We start from the raw sequence: 18,676 nt of genomic DNA, 5'->3' as shown, positions 1-18,676 counted from the left end.
GGCGTCAGCTGATCTACTGCAGGAAAGAAAAGTCCATTATTGCCTGACCAAAGCACTTGGTATAGAATTGACTTGTTCTACTTCACTGGGGTGACAAAGAGGGCCTTTTAGGTTGGTTAATTTCAGCAGGGCCTCGCTGGACTGTCTCCCTGGATTGGTAGGGTCAGATCAGCAAGCGGAACCCAGGCCGAGGGGCTTGCTCAGGGGGAACCTTTTCAGTATTATGTTGGGAATTCTTTTTTCATCAGAAAGGGCTGCTTCCGAATGTGACCGTTTAGAGATTTCCGTGGCAGCTAAAGGAAATGCAGTGAATCCTGTCATCTGGGGAGGCAGGACAAACTCCATAGACATTAATCTAAAGACTGAGGCATCTTGTAGAAAGGCACATACAGTGGAGCTTTTGTTACATGCATAACTAGCTATACATTCTTTGGAAATTTTATAAGCAAGCAAATTAGACACACAGTTTCCTACTGTTTCTCCACCTAACTGTTTCCGGAGAGATGAGAACAAAGGAAGTATATAAATTATTCTTAACACTAATTGTTTACTAACTTTAAGAAGACTCAATCTTAAAAAAATTAATTTTGATGTTTTTTTAATGATTCATGTATGCTCCTTCCCCCTATTTTTCCCCCCTTAAGTGGGGATGGAAAAGATAAGAGGTAGTAAAAGGAATTAATAAATAACTGAACAGCCTTTAATAAAGAGTGTGTCAGCTCCGATCATGTTAAGAGTCACTGGTTCTAGCATGCTGGTCTGGGAACCGGAGCATCCTGGGTCACCCTAGCTCTACAACTTGCTTATTAGATGATCTTTTGTCTCCTGACCACTTAATAATGAAGTGACAGCAGTTTCTCTGTTTCTAAGCTCAGAGTGTAATTGACTCTCTAAATGTGTGCTGAGTTCTGTGGCCAGAGAGTAAGATAAGGTCTCTTTTATAGTCCCTTAGGAACTCTAAATTCCCTAAAGAACTTACAAAAACGCAGGGAAAAGACAGTAATCACGTGGCAGAATGTGACGTGATGGTGCTCTAAGGGGGCCAGAGAGGGAGTGAGGGCTTCTGATTCAGGGCTGCAGAGAGGACAGTGTAGTTGCTTTAGACTTGGAGGGGTTTGAATGGTATTAATGGTCGAGTTGGGAGTGGGGGAGAAGAGAACATGTCGGCCAGAGGGAACTTTCTGGTTTGGGAAGTGAACCTGCCCTGGGCCTGTAATTTGGGGTTGATGAGGGAGTTTGATGTAAGGTATGCCTGGAGCAGGTCATGCAGGTGAATGAGTGAATCGTAAATGTGGCCGGACCCGGTAGTGATTCTTGTCAAGATCCCAAAGAGGCTGATGTCCTAGGGCGGCAGCGTAAACCAGAACTGCCCTGTTCCTAACAGACGTTTCCTTTGTCAAGGTTACCCTCAGTTTTTGGTTTTAAGGACTCTCTTGAAGCCCATTTTAAGAATAGAAACTACTTTTTTCAGACGCAGCTATCTATTGATGATACAAAACTGTGCCTTCTTGAACTTGATTTCCCCAAGGTCCCACCCTGCCAGCGTGAAAAGAGCAGTTACCGGGTGTGGGCCACCCAAGCTCAGTAATCCAGGTCTGGTCATTAGGTTGACACCCCGTTGTGTAGCTTCAGTCAGCACATTCCAGCTGTTCATTCAGCCCGCAAATCTAGCTGTTACCTGGCCAGAATTCCAGTTTGACGATACAGAAATGAAACTGGGGTGGGCTACTGAGCTCTCTCCACCCTTCACAGAGGAGCTCAGGGCTGCTTCTCCAGCACTCAAACAAACATTTGTTAATGACATCTGTCTGCTAGAAATCGGGACACAATTGGGACTTCCCTGGTGGTCCAGTGGTTAAGACTCCTCCTTCCAATGTGGGGCATCAGGGAGCTAAGATCTCGTGGCCAAAAACCAAAATGGAGAACAGAAGCAACATTGTAACAAATTCAATAAAGACTTTAAAAATGGTCCACATCAAAAAAATCTTCAGAAAAAAAAGAAAGAAAGAAATTGGGACACAACAACGAAGATTACATTGCTCAGTCTCATCATACCGTGAGAAGTATGTGCAAGTGCTTTGTAAATCTACAGAAAAATGTGATTAAATCAGAGAAGGAGGGAGGGAAGGAGCCTTCAGTACAGCTTGGTAAGGAGGCCAGATCCCTGCAGCTTCCTCATTTCAGCTCCTCTTGAGACATTAATGGGAGTTATCCGGACAGAGAAGAGACAGAACATTCTGGGCAAAGGAAGCCTGAACAACTGACTTGGAGTCTTTAGAGAGAATCATGTGTTTGGGAAGAGAATATTTCTCTGTGCCAAGAGGGTATGGGGCATGGGTGAGACATATCAGTCAGGTGTGCTGGGTCAGATTGGAAGGTTCAACTGAAGAGGTGGATTCTTTCCTCTCTCAGAAGGGAGTGATGAAAGGTTTTAAAGCATGGGAATGACGTGGCAAAGAATATGTTTCTTGTTATAGTCAAATAAATAGATTGGACTTTGTGGGAGAAAAACAATAAAGATAACTGGTTAATATGTGGAGAGTAATTTGGAAGGAATGGTGATAGGGCTAAAATCCCCTCACGTTCTCTCCCTAGTAAGCTAGGTGTCTTCATAGAAAAGATAGGCCTCAGAGTTGGTTAGGTGCAGTCGATACTTTTCTTGACACCTCTTAAAGCTGCTTTTCTCTCTGAAGAGCTGGAAACTTTGCCCCAAGCTTAACAGTGTTGTTTATCTCACAGCTGGATGGGGGCAGGGAGTAGGGGGCACACAGGGGCCTCCAGACCTAATCCTTAGCCAGCTTATCCTTTCCCATCGGCTGGGCCAGGCGAACAGGGTAACGGGAAGAGCTGTCAAATATGTTTCCTGGGCAGCACAGTTTTTATATCTTGTATAAATTATGGAACAAGAGCTGGAAAGACCATAAAGCTTATCTGGTCTGCTTTTTTACCAGGTCACAGACTCTTCTCTGTAGAATGTAATTTTAAAGTTAGAAGAAGGGTCTTGGGACCATCTCATTTTCAACTGGTGTTTTTAGTCATTCTGGGAAATTGAGACACAGAGAGGGAAGGCAGCTCGTACAAGGTCACATGTTACTGACAAATTTACATGCTGTTTGTCATTAGTGTGTACCTATTTCCTTCTGTGGGTCCTTCCTTGGTTAGAGGATAAAATGGCTTATTCCTGAGAGAAGAGCAGGTAGCATATTCTGGGTTTGTCCCATAAATAGGTCAGATTTTCTTTTTGACATTAAAGGCTGGTGAAACTGTCCAGATCTGAGAGTTTAAAGTTGGGGTAGATTGAGTGCTATGGGGAAGTACCACCTACTCAATTAGCCTGTGTTTGTGGTTAACTGGAGCAGGTAAGAGTCAGGTAGGATAAATCTTTCACCACACCTTTTTTTTTTAAGATGTGCTGTGATTTTCTTTTAATTTTGTGCATTCGGATGAAGCAAAGCCTGTTCATTGCCCAGCCTGAAGGAGATTGTAGGATTGACTTTTTGGGGTGACTGAGAAATCCACTACTTTAGGTAAATTCTATTGGATTTTGATGCTAAAGACTCAGTTACTGGGCTTCCCTGGTGGTGCAGTGGTTAGGAATCCGCCCGCCAATGCAGGGGACACGGGTTCGAGCCCTGGTCTGGGAAGATCCCACATGCCGCGGAGCAGCTAAGCCCGTGCGCCACAACTACTGAGCCTGCGTTCTAGAGCCCGCGAGCCACAACTACTGAAGCTCACGTGCCGCAACTACTGAAGCCCGCGCACCTAGAGCCCGTGCTCTGCATCAAGAGAAGCTACAGCAATGAGAAGCCCGCACACCGCAACGAAGAGTAGTCCCTGCTCACCACAACTAGAGAAAGCCCTCACGCAACAGGGAAAACCCAACGCAGCCCAAAAAAATAAATTAATTAAAAAAAAAAAGACTCAAGTTACTTGATAATCATTCCCTTTTCTTCAATGAATAACAGGCTGAGATCTAGAAAGATAGAAAAGCTGAATTAACAGTAAATGTTATCTAATCTCCACACCATGAAATGCACAGACCAGATGAGAGGACTGTTGAATGGATTTCTCAGTAATTCTTTGAGCTCCAAAGTTGGTGTTTCCTTTGAATTCTCAAGGCTCTGTAGAAGTGACAGTGTAAACCATAGTTCTCCCCTTCACATTTCTCGCCTGGTCTCATTGCAGTGTTGGTGAGGCATCCTCTGAGGGGCCCACTTGGGCAGCCATTTTTTACGAGGGAATGGGGCCTGGGCTTCACTGTTAGCTCCTGAGAAGGGACCACTTTCAATTCATTTGTCTGCTTGGGCTCTCGTAATTCTTTATTTCCTTCCAAGAGGCTAATCCCATTAAGTCTATTTTGGTGTCATGTGCTTACTTCAGGACTTTCTGTCTTTTCAGAAAATGGACCCAAGCGGGGTCAAAGTGCTGGAGACAGCAGAGGACATCCAGGAGAGGAGGCAGCAGGTCCTGGACAGATACCACCGCTTCAAGGAGCTTTCGACGCTTAGGCGCCAGAAGCTTGAAGATTCGTACCGGTTCCAGTTTTTCCAAAGAGATGCTGAGGAGCTGGAGAAATGGATTCAGGAGAAACTTCAGATTGCATCTGATGAGAACTATAAAGACCCAACCAACCTGCAGGTGTGTCTGAGATGCTGCCAGAACTCTGGAGCTCAGATGTCTTTGCCCAAAATTTATACAGACCTAATTATGACCTTGAGAGACTGAATGTAGATCAGACATAAGGAAGGACTAACTCACTATTCTGAAAAGCCCTTAGTGATTGTATCAGTGAGCATGAATGTGGAATCCTGCAGGTTTTAATTTATCTTTTGCGGATGCTTTAAGCTGATGGTTCTCAATCCACTGCCTTACAACCATCGGTGATCCTTCATCATTTTTCAGGGAAGGTCTAGTTTGATCTCTTGGAATATGTGTTTTTGAGAAAGGTATGCTAACAGTGTTGTTGCTGGTGAAAATTTGTATAGCTGTTTTTTTTTTTAAAAAAAAGCCTTTCTTCTTGTTGATTTTGGTGAAAGACTTTTTTTTAGCAAGTGGGACAGTGGTTGTACCCATGGTTCTCTTACTATGCCAAAGTTGTCTGAGAAGAGAAAATGATGAACTCTGGTTTAGGTGCAGGACCTGCCCAGCTCAGCATGTGAGTAAAGAGAGGTATTGAGAAATGGAATGTATCAAATCAATCAAAGAGTATGGCTTCTAAAGCAAGCTAAAAAAAAGTCATATCATGAATGAATGTGAATGGATTAGTCAAAGATAAACACTACATGCTAAGAAGGCTCTCCGTATGGTTCTGTATTTCTAAAAGGGATTGGATGTCCGTAAAGGCTAATTTCCTGATACACAAGAAAATTATGATATTTTGTAGCATCTTGCTGTCTGCAAAGTTGTGGTCCTCAATGGCCAAGTTTTCAGAGGGCAAGTATAGATGCAGGCAGGGCATTTGAGTAATTGAACCGGTAGGGGGATGGTTGGGAGGCTGAGTGAGGCGTCCATAGAGAGAGGGAGTGGGATGCAGGAGGGGGGGAATAATAGGGAGCTGGGGGCAGAATGACGCGTGCCAAGGAGCACGTGTGGCTCATTTCACGGTCCACTGACAGGGCAAGCTGCAGAAGCATCAAGCCTTTGAAGCTGAGGTGCAGGCCAACTCGGGAGCCATTGTGAAGCTGGATGAAACCGGCAACCTCATGATCTCAGAAGGGCACTTTGCATCTGAAACCATCAGGGTGAGTAAGAGCAGTGCCTGGTATGGGTGGCCTTCCTCTGTCTGGTTGGTAGAGGAATGTGGATTAATGCTTACATGTAAATTTGGGTTCCTAAAAAGATAGATTTTTCTAGCTTTTTAAAGGAATTTGTGAAGTATCCTGATGGAGTTACCCAACTCCTGCTTTTGTAATATGCTGATTCAGTATGTCTATAAACAAGCGTTTGTGTACTCAGTGAGGAAATTAATATTCTTTTTGTAGAACAAATTAGGATGCAATTAGACTTTAGAGAAGATTGCATATATTAAACTTTTAACATTTTCAGATGGTAATTGGATGGGAGAGCATATTAGTGAAATTGGTGAATTTAGGGATTAGGACACAAAGATAAATAGGATTAATCACAGACACTATAAAGTTCTCTGTCGGAAAGCTTGCTCTCTGGATCTTGGTGCCTTGCCCCAGGAGGGGTTTACTGAGGTCTGGTCAGCAAGCCTGTTAAAGGTCCAGCTGCGAGGAATGACGTGTGGTACCTGTTGGTCGGTGACTGTGGCGACGTAGCTTACTTTGAAGCAGGAGTCCTCAAACTTGGTCTGGCTTGTTTGGGTGCCATTTGTCGAGGCTGGGGCAATAATTGGTCTTTCTCTGTTTTGTTTAACATTTCCAATACCAAGGTATTAAGGGCTAACAAGCCTCTTCAGGATGAAGTGTGCATGCTTAGTTTCTCATAACTGGATGCTCTCATCTGTCTTTGATTTCCTTCTTATCTGTCTTTGTGTTTTGTTCTTTGTCATCCAAAGTCTCGTTCCATTGAGGGACCAGCCTTTTCAGTCCTTGACCTGTCGAGGCAGTCCCAAAGACTAAGATGAAAGCCACGTTCTTAAGCCCCAGCTAGAAATGTTTCATCCTCTGCTGTTCCCTGAGATCCACAGTGGAACATCCACAGGGATTTCATTCCCTTAGGTTCTGGTCTAGTAAATACTTACCGTGTCTCTTTTGCTCTAATATACTCTGCAGTCTTATACTGAAGACTTGCAATTAGCCTTAAGCTTATTATTAATAATAAACTATTACTAGTAATGATTGTAAACAGGCAATAAAAGTAAATTCTAAATGCTATATGCCAACTATTTAATTACTACATTCAACCCATGCAGGCAATATAATACGTGTCTCTGCAGTTAAATACAAAGACGTGGGACTTCCCTGGCGGTCCGGTGGTTAAGACTTCATGCTTCCACTGCAGGGGGCGTGGGTTTGATCCCTGGTTGGGGAACTAAGATCCCGCATGCCGCGTGGCGCGGCCAAGAAAGTACAAAGGTGCATCTGCTCATTTCCCCACTCTTTTGTATATAGTCTTACTGTAACTGAAATCAGCCGGAGTGCCAATTTGCTGGTTCAGCTGCTCTGTATTAGTTTAACCAGGTTACAGACGGGGACTATGAGAAATAGATCAAGTGTTTGTCTTTAGTAATTAATGTCGGGGAGGGAGACCCAAAGCTCTCTTCATTCCCCTCTTCCCTGTTTAGAGATCTTATTAAAGCAGCATTTGAGGGACTTCCCTGGTGGCGCAGTGGTTAAGAATCCACCTGCCAATGCAGGGGACACGGGTTCTAAGCCCTGGTCCAGGAAGATGCCACGGAGCAACTAAGCCCGTGCGCCACAACTACTGAGCCTGCACTCTAGAGTCCGTGAGCCACAACTACTGAGCCCATGCGCCACAACTACTGAAGCCCATGCGCTCTAGGGCCTGTGCTTCGCAACGAGAAGCCACTGCAGTGAGAAGCCCGCACACCGCAACGAACAGTAGCCCCCGCTCGCCGCAACTAGGGAAAGCCCACGTGCAGCAACAAAGACCCAACGCAGCCAAAAATAAATAAATTTATTAAAAAAAAAAAATTTGAAACTGCTGTTAGCTACTGTTTGTTGAGAAGCTGTTAATAGCTGTTTATGTGCGAATACTTTGCTAGGACTTTTACATACGTTACCTCTAATCTTCACAAGAAGCTTGCGAGGTAGCCATAGTATAGAAGGGTAGAAGCTGAGGCTCAGAGAATTTTGAGCAACTTGCTCAGGTCCCCACGGCTAATAGGTGACAGAACCAGTGCTTCAGTCTACTCCTTTCTTTGGTTACAGTTATTCACTTTATTTTCCCAGCCCGAGTTTCACTCCTATCAGCTTTCCTTTCTTTTCCCGCAACTGCTTCTCTGAAAGCTGCTGCTGCTTGCTCGGGCCCCTGTTGAGAGCTCTGCCTGAGCCGGCCAGGATTCTCCACCACCCTGCCAGCTGTCCACGCGTTCCCTAAGCGCACCTGCCTCCTTGCCCGCTCACGCTCTCAGACACCAGCAAGCTTGTGAAACTGGCCTCTGTCAAAACTGCAGTATTGACAAGAGGAGACATACTGGGAGTGGGAAAGTTGTTCCAGTCAGGCCTGGAACAGGCCTGGCCCCGGTTCTTCCCTCGAGGGTATGGAAATGAGATTTGTGAGAGACTGACAGCTGACTTGTAGGTGAGGATTTTCTTGAGCCTTCTGTGGCCTCATTTTAATTTGAGCAAAAGGGGGACTTCCCTGGCCGTCCAGTGGTTAAGACTCTGCGCTTCCACTGGAGGGGGCGCGGGTTCGATCCCTGGTCAGGGAACCAAGATCCCGTATGCAGCACGGTACGGCCAAAAAATTAAAAAAGAAAAAAAAACAAAGGGTTCTCATTGAATCCCTGTGTTCGTGCTCCCAGGTCCCACGGTTATCCTGGCTTAGCAATTGACCTGGCCCAGTAACTCAGTAGCTTAGTTTGGCAGGCAATGTTAACGCAGAGGAAGGTGGGTGGGGTGTGAAGACTGTTTGTGTCCTGGATAACCTGTCTGTCACCGGTTTAGACTTTCACACCGTACCGGACGGCGTGGCGCCCCATAGTGACCGCCACCCACATTGGCTCCCACATCCGAGTAGGTGGAGTATTGACTTGCTGTTGGTTGCCTTTTCCCCCTTGCCTGGGAATGCCTTTCACTTCCTTCTCAGTGGTGGACTCCGGTTTGAACCATCAGCGATGGAAGTGATTGTAGTGGTGGAAGTGAATTGTGTGAGCCTTTATTTTCCTCCCAGTGCTTTCTCCTTTCAAATGAACCACCAGTACTTGCTCCTAAGAGAATCCACCCATGTTGACTATCCCGTGGCTTTCAGCTTTTCAGTTTGTGGGGAGTGGCATCTCAACGATGGGTGGATCCCAGGTTTCTCTTCTGGTACTGTTTGTGTTTGTGTCACTTGTTTCTGTCTGTGTTATACAGAAACTCCCAGTATCTTGGGTAGGCGTAATCAACACCTAGAGACTGGGTTAGAATGCCAGACTGCATCGCCTAAGCTTGAATTGATGAGAATCCCCCTATTCTTGACGAGTCCTTACTAAGACTGTGCTATGAGAACCCAAAATGCTGGGAAGTGACTGTTTGGGCCTGTGGCTGCCACCTGGGCGCAGCTTGATGTAAACCTCACTTGGGATGCACTGTATGTACCACAAGCTGCATCTTTTCACGGAAGCACCAAAACAGCTTCTGCCAGGAATCCTCTTTGATAGCTGATTGTGTTTCAGGACCCCATCTTTTTACCTTTATACTAAGGTTTTCCTCTTTACTTGTGCCTCATAGTTATTTCTTTACATGTATGATGCCTATGGGACCTCTTGTTTTCTCCCCTTTACCTCCGGGAATTCAGAACACGCACTCCAGCGATTCCTGCTGCAGTTGCACGATCACACCTCATCTTTCCTTCCCCAATAGTCTTCTGACCTAGAAATCCCACTGTAATAACTTAACAGTTAATATAACTACAAACATTACCTAAATACTTACCAAATAATGTGATATCAATAATAATTGATAATTATAGAATAACAGTAAATTCCTTGGCGTAAACTAGAACCCATCTACCTACTAAAGGGCAGTTATTTTGTACTTTAAGACCTACCAAACCACGGTGAAGTGTATGCATTTTCCTCTTCTCAGTTAACTTTACAATTTCCCCTCAGTGTAGGGATTATCTTTTTAAAAAGACTTGTTCAGAGCTGTGTGAGGTTTCTAACCTGTTGGAACTCTGTGGAGGAGCCAGATCCCACAGAAATGATTGTAGCCTGTGGGGTTGGGCTCTTTAACCTCCAGACTCGTTTGATGGAGCTGCACCGCCAATGGGAATTACTTCTGGAGAAGATGCGGGAGAAAGGAATCAAGCTCCTGCAGGCCCAGAAGCTGGTGCAGTTCCTACGAGAATGTGAGGACGTGATGGACTGGATCAACGACAAGGTGCGTTTGAGAAGGAAGGTGTGCTGGGGAGGCCTTGAGGAAAGAAGGGGACGAGACCCCTCCACGTCCGCAGCTGAGAGCCGGCAGAGCGGCAGCGCAGCACACAGAAAACTGCGTCCGCCGAAGCTGCCGCGGCCCCTTCCGGAGCCCATTTCATGATGGGGTTCTGGAAGCCATTGTTCCCAAGTGTTTTTTGGTGACTCTGGTTCTGTTGTGGTCCCTGAATAGGAAGCAATTGTGACTTCTGAGGAGCTGGGCCAGGACCTGGAGCATGTGGAGGTTTTACAGAAGAAATTTGAAGAGTTTCAAACAGACATGGCTGCCCACGAAGAAAGAGTTAATGAAGTGAACCAGTTTGCCGCCAAGCTCATTCAGGTAAATGGGGAAGTGCTGTGTGCTTCTCACAACATCGTCACGTTAACTTCCTTTACTTTAACATTAATGTAATGTACCGTCATTACATTAACTTTTCCAGAAGAGAAGTTTTGATCGGGTCCCTGATTTCTGAGTGAGCAGGTTTTGGTAAGCATGTCTAAGAGTTCTGTTTAGGTCTAAGTAAGGCGGCAATACTGATCACTCCTAAATTGGAAAATGCTTTTTAACTTGTGGCCGTGGGCAGGAAGGGTAGAGTTCCTTTGATCTATTTCCTTCACCCACTTTCAGGTAGGGCTGAAGCTTTTATTGGGCTGCTGACGCTGGGTGTCGGGGTTTCTCAGACTAGGGTGTGGTGGTGAAAGCTTCGTAGGGTTGGCAGACGTCCACCACTGCCTGATTGCTCTTCCCTTCCTTTTTGAGTCGGAGCTTCCCTGGGCTCCCGGGAGCCTGGGGAGCCCCGTGATGAATGGCTCTCCACCGGGAGCTCAGGAGCCATTAAGAGGGGAGTGGGGGCAGCCTCTCCCAGTTGCGTGCATGTGCGGTCCTGTCAACTGCCGCTTTATTCTCACCTGCTACCACAGGGCTCCGGAGACATCGAGTAGGATGAACTCGGGAGTTTCTGCTTTAGGGAAAACTTGATTTGGGGGGCGGGGTACACATTTTATGTATGTAGATCCTTCGGGACTGGTACTTGTTCCCTTTTGGATCCAGAGCCAGCATTCCTCAGATGTAATCTCACCCTTCCAAGTGGCGGGTGAGCTGCCCCTGGAATCCTGGGCCGTCCCTGGGTTGTGCTGAGGAGAGCAGGCAGGCCAAGCCCAAGATCTCACAGGTGGATCCCGCAACCCGGAAGGGCTTCACCTTATTACTTTACATGTTATTTTTATTTAAACAAGACAGAATGTGGTTAGTGGGGAAGGATACTTTCAAAGGAATATCTCCAGTCTGAAGTCAGGAACAGACCTGGAAAACCATGTGTCTGGGCAGGAATGCTTATTAATAGCCTCGTGACGTTTGAAACAGTGAACTTTGGGGCAGCTGGGGCGAGCGGTGCGTTGACGAGGCCGCCAACTGAGGTGCAGCTGAAGGGCCTTAACGCAGGGGTTTGGTGCTGATGCACAGAAGGAGACTCGCCCCACGGCTCCAGGGCACAGAGAATGGCTCTCGCCTTTTTATAGAGCAAGAAATGGAAGCTCCTTTTGAATGAGCTCCCCTTCATTCCACACAAAAAGCCAGTGTTTCTTTAGAACAGTAAGGTTTGCCGAGGCGGACGCGTCGGGGAGCCAAGGCCAGGCGGGCAGCTGGTGGGGCCAGAGGTGCTGGGCTGAGCGCAGTCTCTGCCCTTCCTGGCTCAGGAGCAGCACCCCGAGGAGGAGCTCATCAAGACGAAGCAGGATGAGGTGAACGCAGGCTGGCAGCGGCTGAAGGGACTGGCCCTCCAGAGGCAGGGGAAGCTGTTCGGGGCCGCCGAGGTTCAGCGCTTCAACAGGTACTGAGCTGAGGGCCTTGCGGGAAGGGGTCCCCCGGGGGGCGTGCTGAGGCCCAGGGCGAGTCTAGGAAGATGTGGGGCTGACTGGGTCTTGGCCCAGCGTGGCGTCCCAGTCCCAGATGGACGTCGTAACCGTGGATTAACAGGTGCCTCTGTGCTGTAGGGATGTGGACGAGACCATCAGCTGGATTAAGGAGAAGGAACAGTTAATGGCCTCTGATGATTTTGGCCGGGACCTGGCCAGCGTCCAGGCTCTGCTTCGGAAACACGAGGGTTTGGAGAGAGATCTCGCTGCGTTGGAGGACCAGGTTGGTTTTGAAAGCAGCTGACTATAAACGAGTTAGCCCGGTCAGGAGAGCAGTCCTGACAGAGTGTGTCTGCAGGTCAAAGCCCTGTGCGCCGAGGCCGACCGCCTGCAGCAGTCCCACCCTCTGAGCGCCACCCAGATCCAAGTGAAGCGAGAGGAGCTGATCACCAACTGGGAGCAGATCCGCACCCTGGCCGCAGAGAGACACGCACGTCTCGACGATTCCTACAGGTAGAAATGCTCCTCCAGGGCCCCGCAGCCCGTACCAGGGGGCTTTTGTTTTAGAGGCAAGAGGAAGGCAGACTTGACGGTCAGTTCTCTCTGCTGAGAAACCTTCTGTATAGCTTGACAGCTTTCCTCTAGGAAGAAAAGGCAGATGACTTTTTCTTACTGTATTTGTTATATATTTTTATATTGTATATTAATACATTTCTGTGTTATATTTGGTGACTGGAAACTTTGTAGTGTTTGCATATACACACATAATATTTATAACTTTATAAATATCTTTTTTCCATCCCATATCACTGTGTTAGAACCAATAGAAATGGAAATAATCTCTTTAGCAATCTGAGCATCATGTGAAATACTCTGCTAAAATTGAGTAAATCAAGGATTGAAAGGGAGAGAATGCTTCTTACTAATAACTAAGGATTGAACTGGGGAGTGACAAGGAAGTTGAAAATAAGGGACAAGCTTGGGGAATTATAGTGATGGACAGAACCTAAATTTTAAAGGCTTGATTTCAGCCTTCTTTTGCTTTCCTTTATAGTCTAGATTTGAAAGAGTCCCATGTTTCCAAGGGCTAGAGTTTGTATGGTTCATTAGACGTCTGAGGACATGAATTCAGAGCTCTAGGGCGGTATCTTCCATCTGGGGCCTCCCCTGGAGACCTCTCCTCACTGACCTTTGGTTTCCCAGGCTTCAGCGCTTCCTTGCCGACTTCAGAGACCTTACCAGCTGGGTCACTGAGATGAAAGCCCTCATCAATGCAGATGAACTTGCCAACGATGTGGCTGGGGCCGAAGCCCTGCTCGATAGGCATCAGGAGCACAAGGTAAGGTCTCCAGGGTCTTCCAAAAGTAAAGCCATGAGCTAAACAATGCATCCCTGTAGCTCTGTCACTTATAGCTGGAAGTGGCTGAAACCTTGCTCACAGGTAGCTCTCACCATAGGGATTGTGGCTGGTTTTTCCTTTGAAGACTTGCTTTACCTGCTTCTAATAGATGGTTAAGGGAGTTACATGTCAGGAGAATAACTGTGGTTTGTAAAAGCAAAGGGGCCAAGCTCTGGCAAGGTGGACGTGCTACTGTTTTGCACGTGTGTCCTGTGCCACCTTAAACAATGTCTTTGTTTAAATGCTGAATTTCATAGTTGGTTTGAGTGAATTTAAATTTCATGATTTGCTGTTTGCCCAGAGAGCATCCATGGGAAACTAGTTTTATGAGATCTTAATAGGCTTTACCTGAAGAAGAAGGGGTTTCTATGGCTAAGAAATTCTGGAAAACACTGTTAAACAAGATTTTAAAAATTATTATTACCATAGGTCTTCTGAGAGGTGCTAGATAATAAAAAATTAATATACAAAAGTCAGATATGCCCCTCTGCACTAGCAGCAGTTAGAAGCGTAATTTTTAAAAATACTACTTATAATCGCATCGGAAAATATAAGATACTTGGGAATAAATCTAACAAAAGTTGTATAAGACATCTGTGGAGAAAGCTGTAAAGTTTTGATGAAAGAAAAGAAACACTGAATAAAGGGATAGGCAGGGATGGAATGATCTCTTATAAAGGTACAAATCCTCCCCAAGATTTATACATTCAGTGCAATTCCAGGGGAAAGCCTTTATTTCTGGAATGAGACAAGATGATTTTAAAATTAATTTGGAAGAAAAAAAATCAAAACCAGCTGAGACAGTTATGAAGAAAGGGGAGGGACTCACCCTACCAGGTATTACAAAATCATAAACAAATCCATCTGGCAGGACTTCCCTGGTGGCGCAGTGGTTAAGCATCCGCCTGCCAGGCTTCCCTGGTGGCGCAGTGGTTAAGAATCTGCCTGCCAATGCAGGAGACATGGGTTCGAGCCCTGATCCGGGAAGACCCCATATGCCGTGGAGCAGCTAAGCCCGTGCGCCACGGCTACTGAGCCTGCGCTCTAGAGCCCGCGAGCCACAGCTACTGAGCCCGTGTGCCACAACTACTGAAGCCCACGCACCTAGAGCCCATGCTCCCAACAAGAGAAGCCACCACAATGAGAAGCCTGCGCACCACAACGAAGAGTAGCCCCCGCTCGCCACAACCAGAGAAAAGCCCATGTGCAGCAACGAAGACCCAGTGCAGCCAAAAATAAAATAAAATAAATTTATTAAGAAAAAGAATCCGCCTGCCAATGCAGGGGACACGGATTCGAGCCCTGGTCCGGGAAGATCCCACATGCTGTGGAGCTACTGAGCCCGTGCGCCACAACTACCAAGCCTGCGTACCACAACTACTGAAGCCCGCGCGCCTAGAGCCCGTGCTCCACAATAAGAGGAGCCACCATAATGAGAAGGCTGTGCGCAGCAACGAAGACCCAATGCAGCCAAAAATAAATTAATTAATTAATTTTTTTAAATGTTAAAAAAAATCCATCCGGCGCAAGGAAGACCCGAAATAGACCAATGGAACAGAAGACAGAGAGCTCAGACCCTATAGATGTGTGGAAACTTGACAGTTTGACAGGTGGCATGACAAGCCAGTAGGAAACAGACTTCTTAATAAATGATGCTCTCCTGTTTGATGACCTAGGCTGTTATTAGGAAACCTGGCCTTATCTTTGATTTTTTCCTCGTTCTAGATGTGATATTCCTGATATGTAATGATTATGTGAAATTCAGTAACTTCCTCTTCTTTTACAAGATGCTGGGCATAAATTGTCCTTTTTTACCCCCCCCCCCCCAATTAGGGTGAAATTGACGCTCATGAAGATAGCTTTAAATCTGCAGATGAGTCTGGACAGGCCCTGCTTGCAGCTGGTCATTATGCCTCAGATGAAGTGAGGGAGAAGGTAAGAGAGGAGAAAGGCTCTTTTACTAAGTCTCCGAAAGCTGTTATCCAGCCTTAAATATCCAGATGTTGCATTCACCCTGGTGTGCGAGAAAACTTACACAAGAGATTCCGCCTGGAAGCAGCAACTCCAGAGATTTAAAAAGAAGATGTGTGGTGATTGATCAGGGAGAGAAAGTTCCATTTGTTTGGGATACATGCAACACACTTCCTACTTAAAGGGGGCTTTGCAGGGAGCTGAGTCCTGCATTAGTAGTTGGAGCCAAGGGGAAACAAATTTGTATTAAATTATTTGTATGTGTGTGTATAATTCCAGAGTTTCAAAGTATCTTTATGAAGATGCTTGAGGAACATTAGATAATGATATATATTTTTAATATTATAGAGACCAAGAAGAGACATTTCAAAGACACACTTTATTGTCGTTAACTTCAGAGCCTAAAAATTAAGCCTAGGGCATTCATGGGTCTAGTCAGCGTATTCTGGGGAGTACCCACTCAATTGACATCTCTCACCTAAGAGCCCCTACTCCATTTATGCTGCCTCACTTTTACATAGATGCCCTTTTTCTTCTACCTAGGGGTTTATTTGCCATTTTTGCCTAACATTATTTGTGATAATGTGGCAATAAATTAATTCCAGATTCATTCGAGCAGGGCCACCCCTCTTAGGTTTAACATAAACTTTCAGCAAGCCACTCAGGATCTGTGGTTTCTTGTGGCTTGGCTGACACGTGCAAGGAAATGTTCTCCTTCCCTTATGCCAATCGGAGCAGAGGCCTGAAGGTCGGCAGAGGGTTGGAAACGCCAGGGCAGCCTCTGTGTCTGCCCAGCGGCCGTGGGCACTGAGGTTCCCTCCGCCTGCCCCCTCTCCCCCACAGCTGACCATCCTCTCCGAGGAGCGGGCCGCGCTGCTGGAGCTGTGGGAGCTGCGGCGGCAGCAGTACGAGCAGTGCATGGACCTGCAGCTCTTCTACCGTGACACTGAGCAGGTGGACAACTGGATGAGCAAACAGGAGGTGATTGGGGACGGGAACCGGCCGCCTGCGCCGTCCGCTGCTCAGCGCGTTCTGTGCGGGGCCACCACTGGTTCAGTTCTGCGACAAGTGGAGGGGGTGCCAGCTTCTGTGGGCTCTGCCAGCATGGTCCTTGCTGCCGAGATTGAAAGGCCCTCAGAAAAGGCCCCAGTTTTTCAGGGGAGTGTGATGGTGTGAAGTTTTTTGTTAAAGAGATTTTGTTTCTTTAGAACATAGCATTATGCGCAATTTAAATCTAACAGAAGCAACAAAAGCTATTGGGAAAAAGTTTCAGTGGAATGTGGAATAAGGATTTCATGCTCTTGTTGGATTAGTTTTAAGGGAATCTGAAGAGACTTCTGGCTTTCTGGGGGAGATCTGAAGGTTTAATAGCCATAGAACTTCTTTCCTTCTTTTTGTCCTTCTGCCAGAATAGCCTTTGCTTTCCAGCCTTAGGAGGTGAAAGGAATCAGACAATATCTCAACACTTTGTTTCCTCTTGTAAGGCGTTCCTGTTGAATGAAGACCTGGGAGATTCCTTGGATAGCGTGGAAGCACTTCTCAAGAAGCACGAGGACTTCGAGAAATCCCTCAGTGCCCAGGAGGAGAAGATTACAGTAAGATCCCTCCTTGCTGTCAGTGCCTTCAAATGATCGTTAGCGTCAGCAGAGGTCTCGTCTCGTTCCAAAAGGTTTCTGAGCAGATTCAGTGAAGGCTCCTGGTGCTTAAAGTCTCACGGTGATGATTGACCACCTTGTTGGAGACACAGCACGACTTCTAGAATGAAGTCATTTTCTTGATGTAAACCTCCAAGTTGAGATTACCTTCCTCTAAAAGTCATTAAGAATTAATGTAAGAGATATTTTCCCATTGAACACAGACCTTAGAAGTAGGAATTGAAAGGCTCTTGACCCATATCTGACTCCGTCAGTTCCTGCTGTGACGTTAGCTGCAGCTAATGTCTCCAGTCCTGAGTGAAGCTAGCGTAACTCTGTGCCCTCTGACTAAGAACATCAAGCAAAAACTCAACAGTTGAGGGATAAAGGTTGTCATAGCAAACCTCAGAGTGAAAACCTTGACCTGTGTTCAGGTCTAGAGCATTCCGTGCCCTGTTCTGCACTTTCCTCTGGGGGCCAAGCTGTGGAAGAGTCGCTCACCAGTGGAGAACCTTATTCTTCTTCCTAGGCCTTAGACGAGTTTGCCACCAAGCTAATTCAGAACAACCACTATGCGATGGAAGACGTGGCTACTCGCCGAGATGCGGTGAGTGTGCAGCCTCTTTACACGCCTCCTTTCTGTCCGTGGGTGGCCCTTCTGAGCCTGATCTGCTGGGGGGTAAGAGCTGGAGATTCACAGGGGGCCTTGCCTTCCAGCTGTTGAGCCGCCGCAACGCCCTTCACGAGAGAGCCATGTATCGCCGGGCCCAGCTGGCTGATTCCTTCCACTTGCAGCAGTTTTTCCGTGACTCTGATGAGCTCAAGAGTTGGGTCAATGAGAAGATGAAAACCGCCACAGATGAAGCTTATAAAGTAATGTCCTGTTAGCATTGCCATGTAGCACTTGGTTAGTAAGCTAATTAAACACAGCACTCACAGATAAATTGTAGCTAAAGAAAGAAATCGGAAATTTCAAAATACACACTATTTAATGTAATCTGGCCATTTTATACGTGCCCCTATAAAGATAAATGTGAGGGTAATGCAGTGTAACTTGATGTCCTTAGGTTCAAGATAGAACCCCCTTCTTCCTTTCCTTGGCAGGACCCATCCAACCTGCAAGGGAAAGTACAGAAGCATCAGGCTTTTGAGGCTGAGCTCTCGGCAAACCAGAGCCGCATTGACGCCCTGGAGAAAGCCGGGCAAAAGCTGATTGACGTCAACCACTATGCCAAGGACGAGGTGACAGCTCGAATGAATGAGGTCATCAGTTTGTGGAAGAAACTGCTGGAGGCCACGGAACTAAAAGGTGAGAGGAGGTGTGCACGGGGTTACGGGAGGCCGTTTGGGGAGTTAAATCTTCCTCCCTCATTCCGTGTTTTGGGGACATGTGCCACCCAGGCAAGCTGAGCTGGGTGACCTGGGCACTCGGGCTCACTTCCTGGGTAGGGGTCACCTGCCGTGGGTTCCTGATGCTTTGCTGATTTGGGGAATGTGGTTGAGCGTGCTGGTTGGGGAGGGCAGGGAGCCTGAGTGAGAAGAGGATGATTTGGTCGTTGGGCCTGACTGACTTGGGCCTCATCACTGAAAGTCAGAGCTCAGCCGTGAGCCAAGGGCACTTAACCATTCGCCAGCCCCTATCCCATGGGGGTTAGAAGGCTTTTTAAACGACTTCCAATTCAGCATCTAAAAGGTAGAGCAGAGGCTGCGGTTTTTCGTTACCCTCTTGATAGCAGTGAAGCTGTAGCTGAAACCCTGCCCCGTGGTCCTTCT

At 46.7% G+C, this 18,676-nt stretch overlaps 1 protein-coding gene across 4 annotated transcripts in view; it reads left to right on the top strand.

The window, feature by feature from the left end:
• SPTAN1 (spectrin alpha, non-erythrocytic 1) overlaps positions 1-18,676 on the top strand; it is a 65,113-nt gene that overhangs the window by 5,888 nt on the left and 40,549 nt on the right. For all 4 annotated transcript variants that reach the window (XM_068553946.1, XM_068553945.1, XM_068553942.1 and 1 more), the window contains exons 2-15: positions 4,399-4,638; positions 5,616-5,741; positions 9,870-10,010; positions 10,239-10,385; positions 11,741-11,874; positions 12,038-12,182; positions 12,258-12,412; positions 13,103-13,238; positions 15,132-15,233; positions 16,113-16,250; positions 16,754-16,864; positions 17,433-17,510; positions 17,621-17,776; positions 18,008-18,212. In XM_068553946.1, the coding sequence (XP_068410047.1) occupies positions 4,402-4,638; positions 5,616-5,741; positions 9,870-10,010; positions 10,239-10,385; positions 11,741-11,874; positions 12,038-12,182; positions 12,258-12,412; positions 13,103-13,238; positions 15,132-15,233; positions 16,113-16,250; positions 16,754-16,864; positions 17,433-17,510; positions 17,621-17,776; positions 18,008-18,212 (2,011 nt within the window). In that variant the 5' untranslated portion in view covers positions 4,399-4,401. The remainder of the gene's footprint in view (positions 1-4,398; positions 4,639-5,615; positions 5,742-9,869; positions 10,011-10,238; positions 10,386-11,740; positions 11,875-12,037; positions 12,183-12,257; positions 12,413-13,102; positions 13,239-15,131; positions 15,234-16,112; positions 16,251-16,753; positions 16,865-17,432; positions 17,511-17,620; positions 17,777-18,007; positions 18,213-18,676) is intronic.

Source organism: Eschrichtius robustus, chromosome 10, assembly GCF_028021215.1.
Source record: "Eschrichtius robustus isolate mEscRob2 chromosome 10, mEscRob2.pri, whole genome shotgun sequence".
Lineage (NCBI taxonomy): Eukaryota > Metazoa > Chordata > Mammalia > Artiodactyla > Eschrichtiidae > Eschrichtius > Eschrichtius robustus.
Note: the sequence above shows the minus strand (reverse complement) of the source record. Positions and strands in the feature narration are given on the sequence as shown.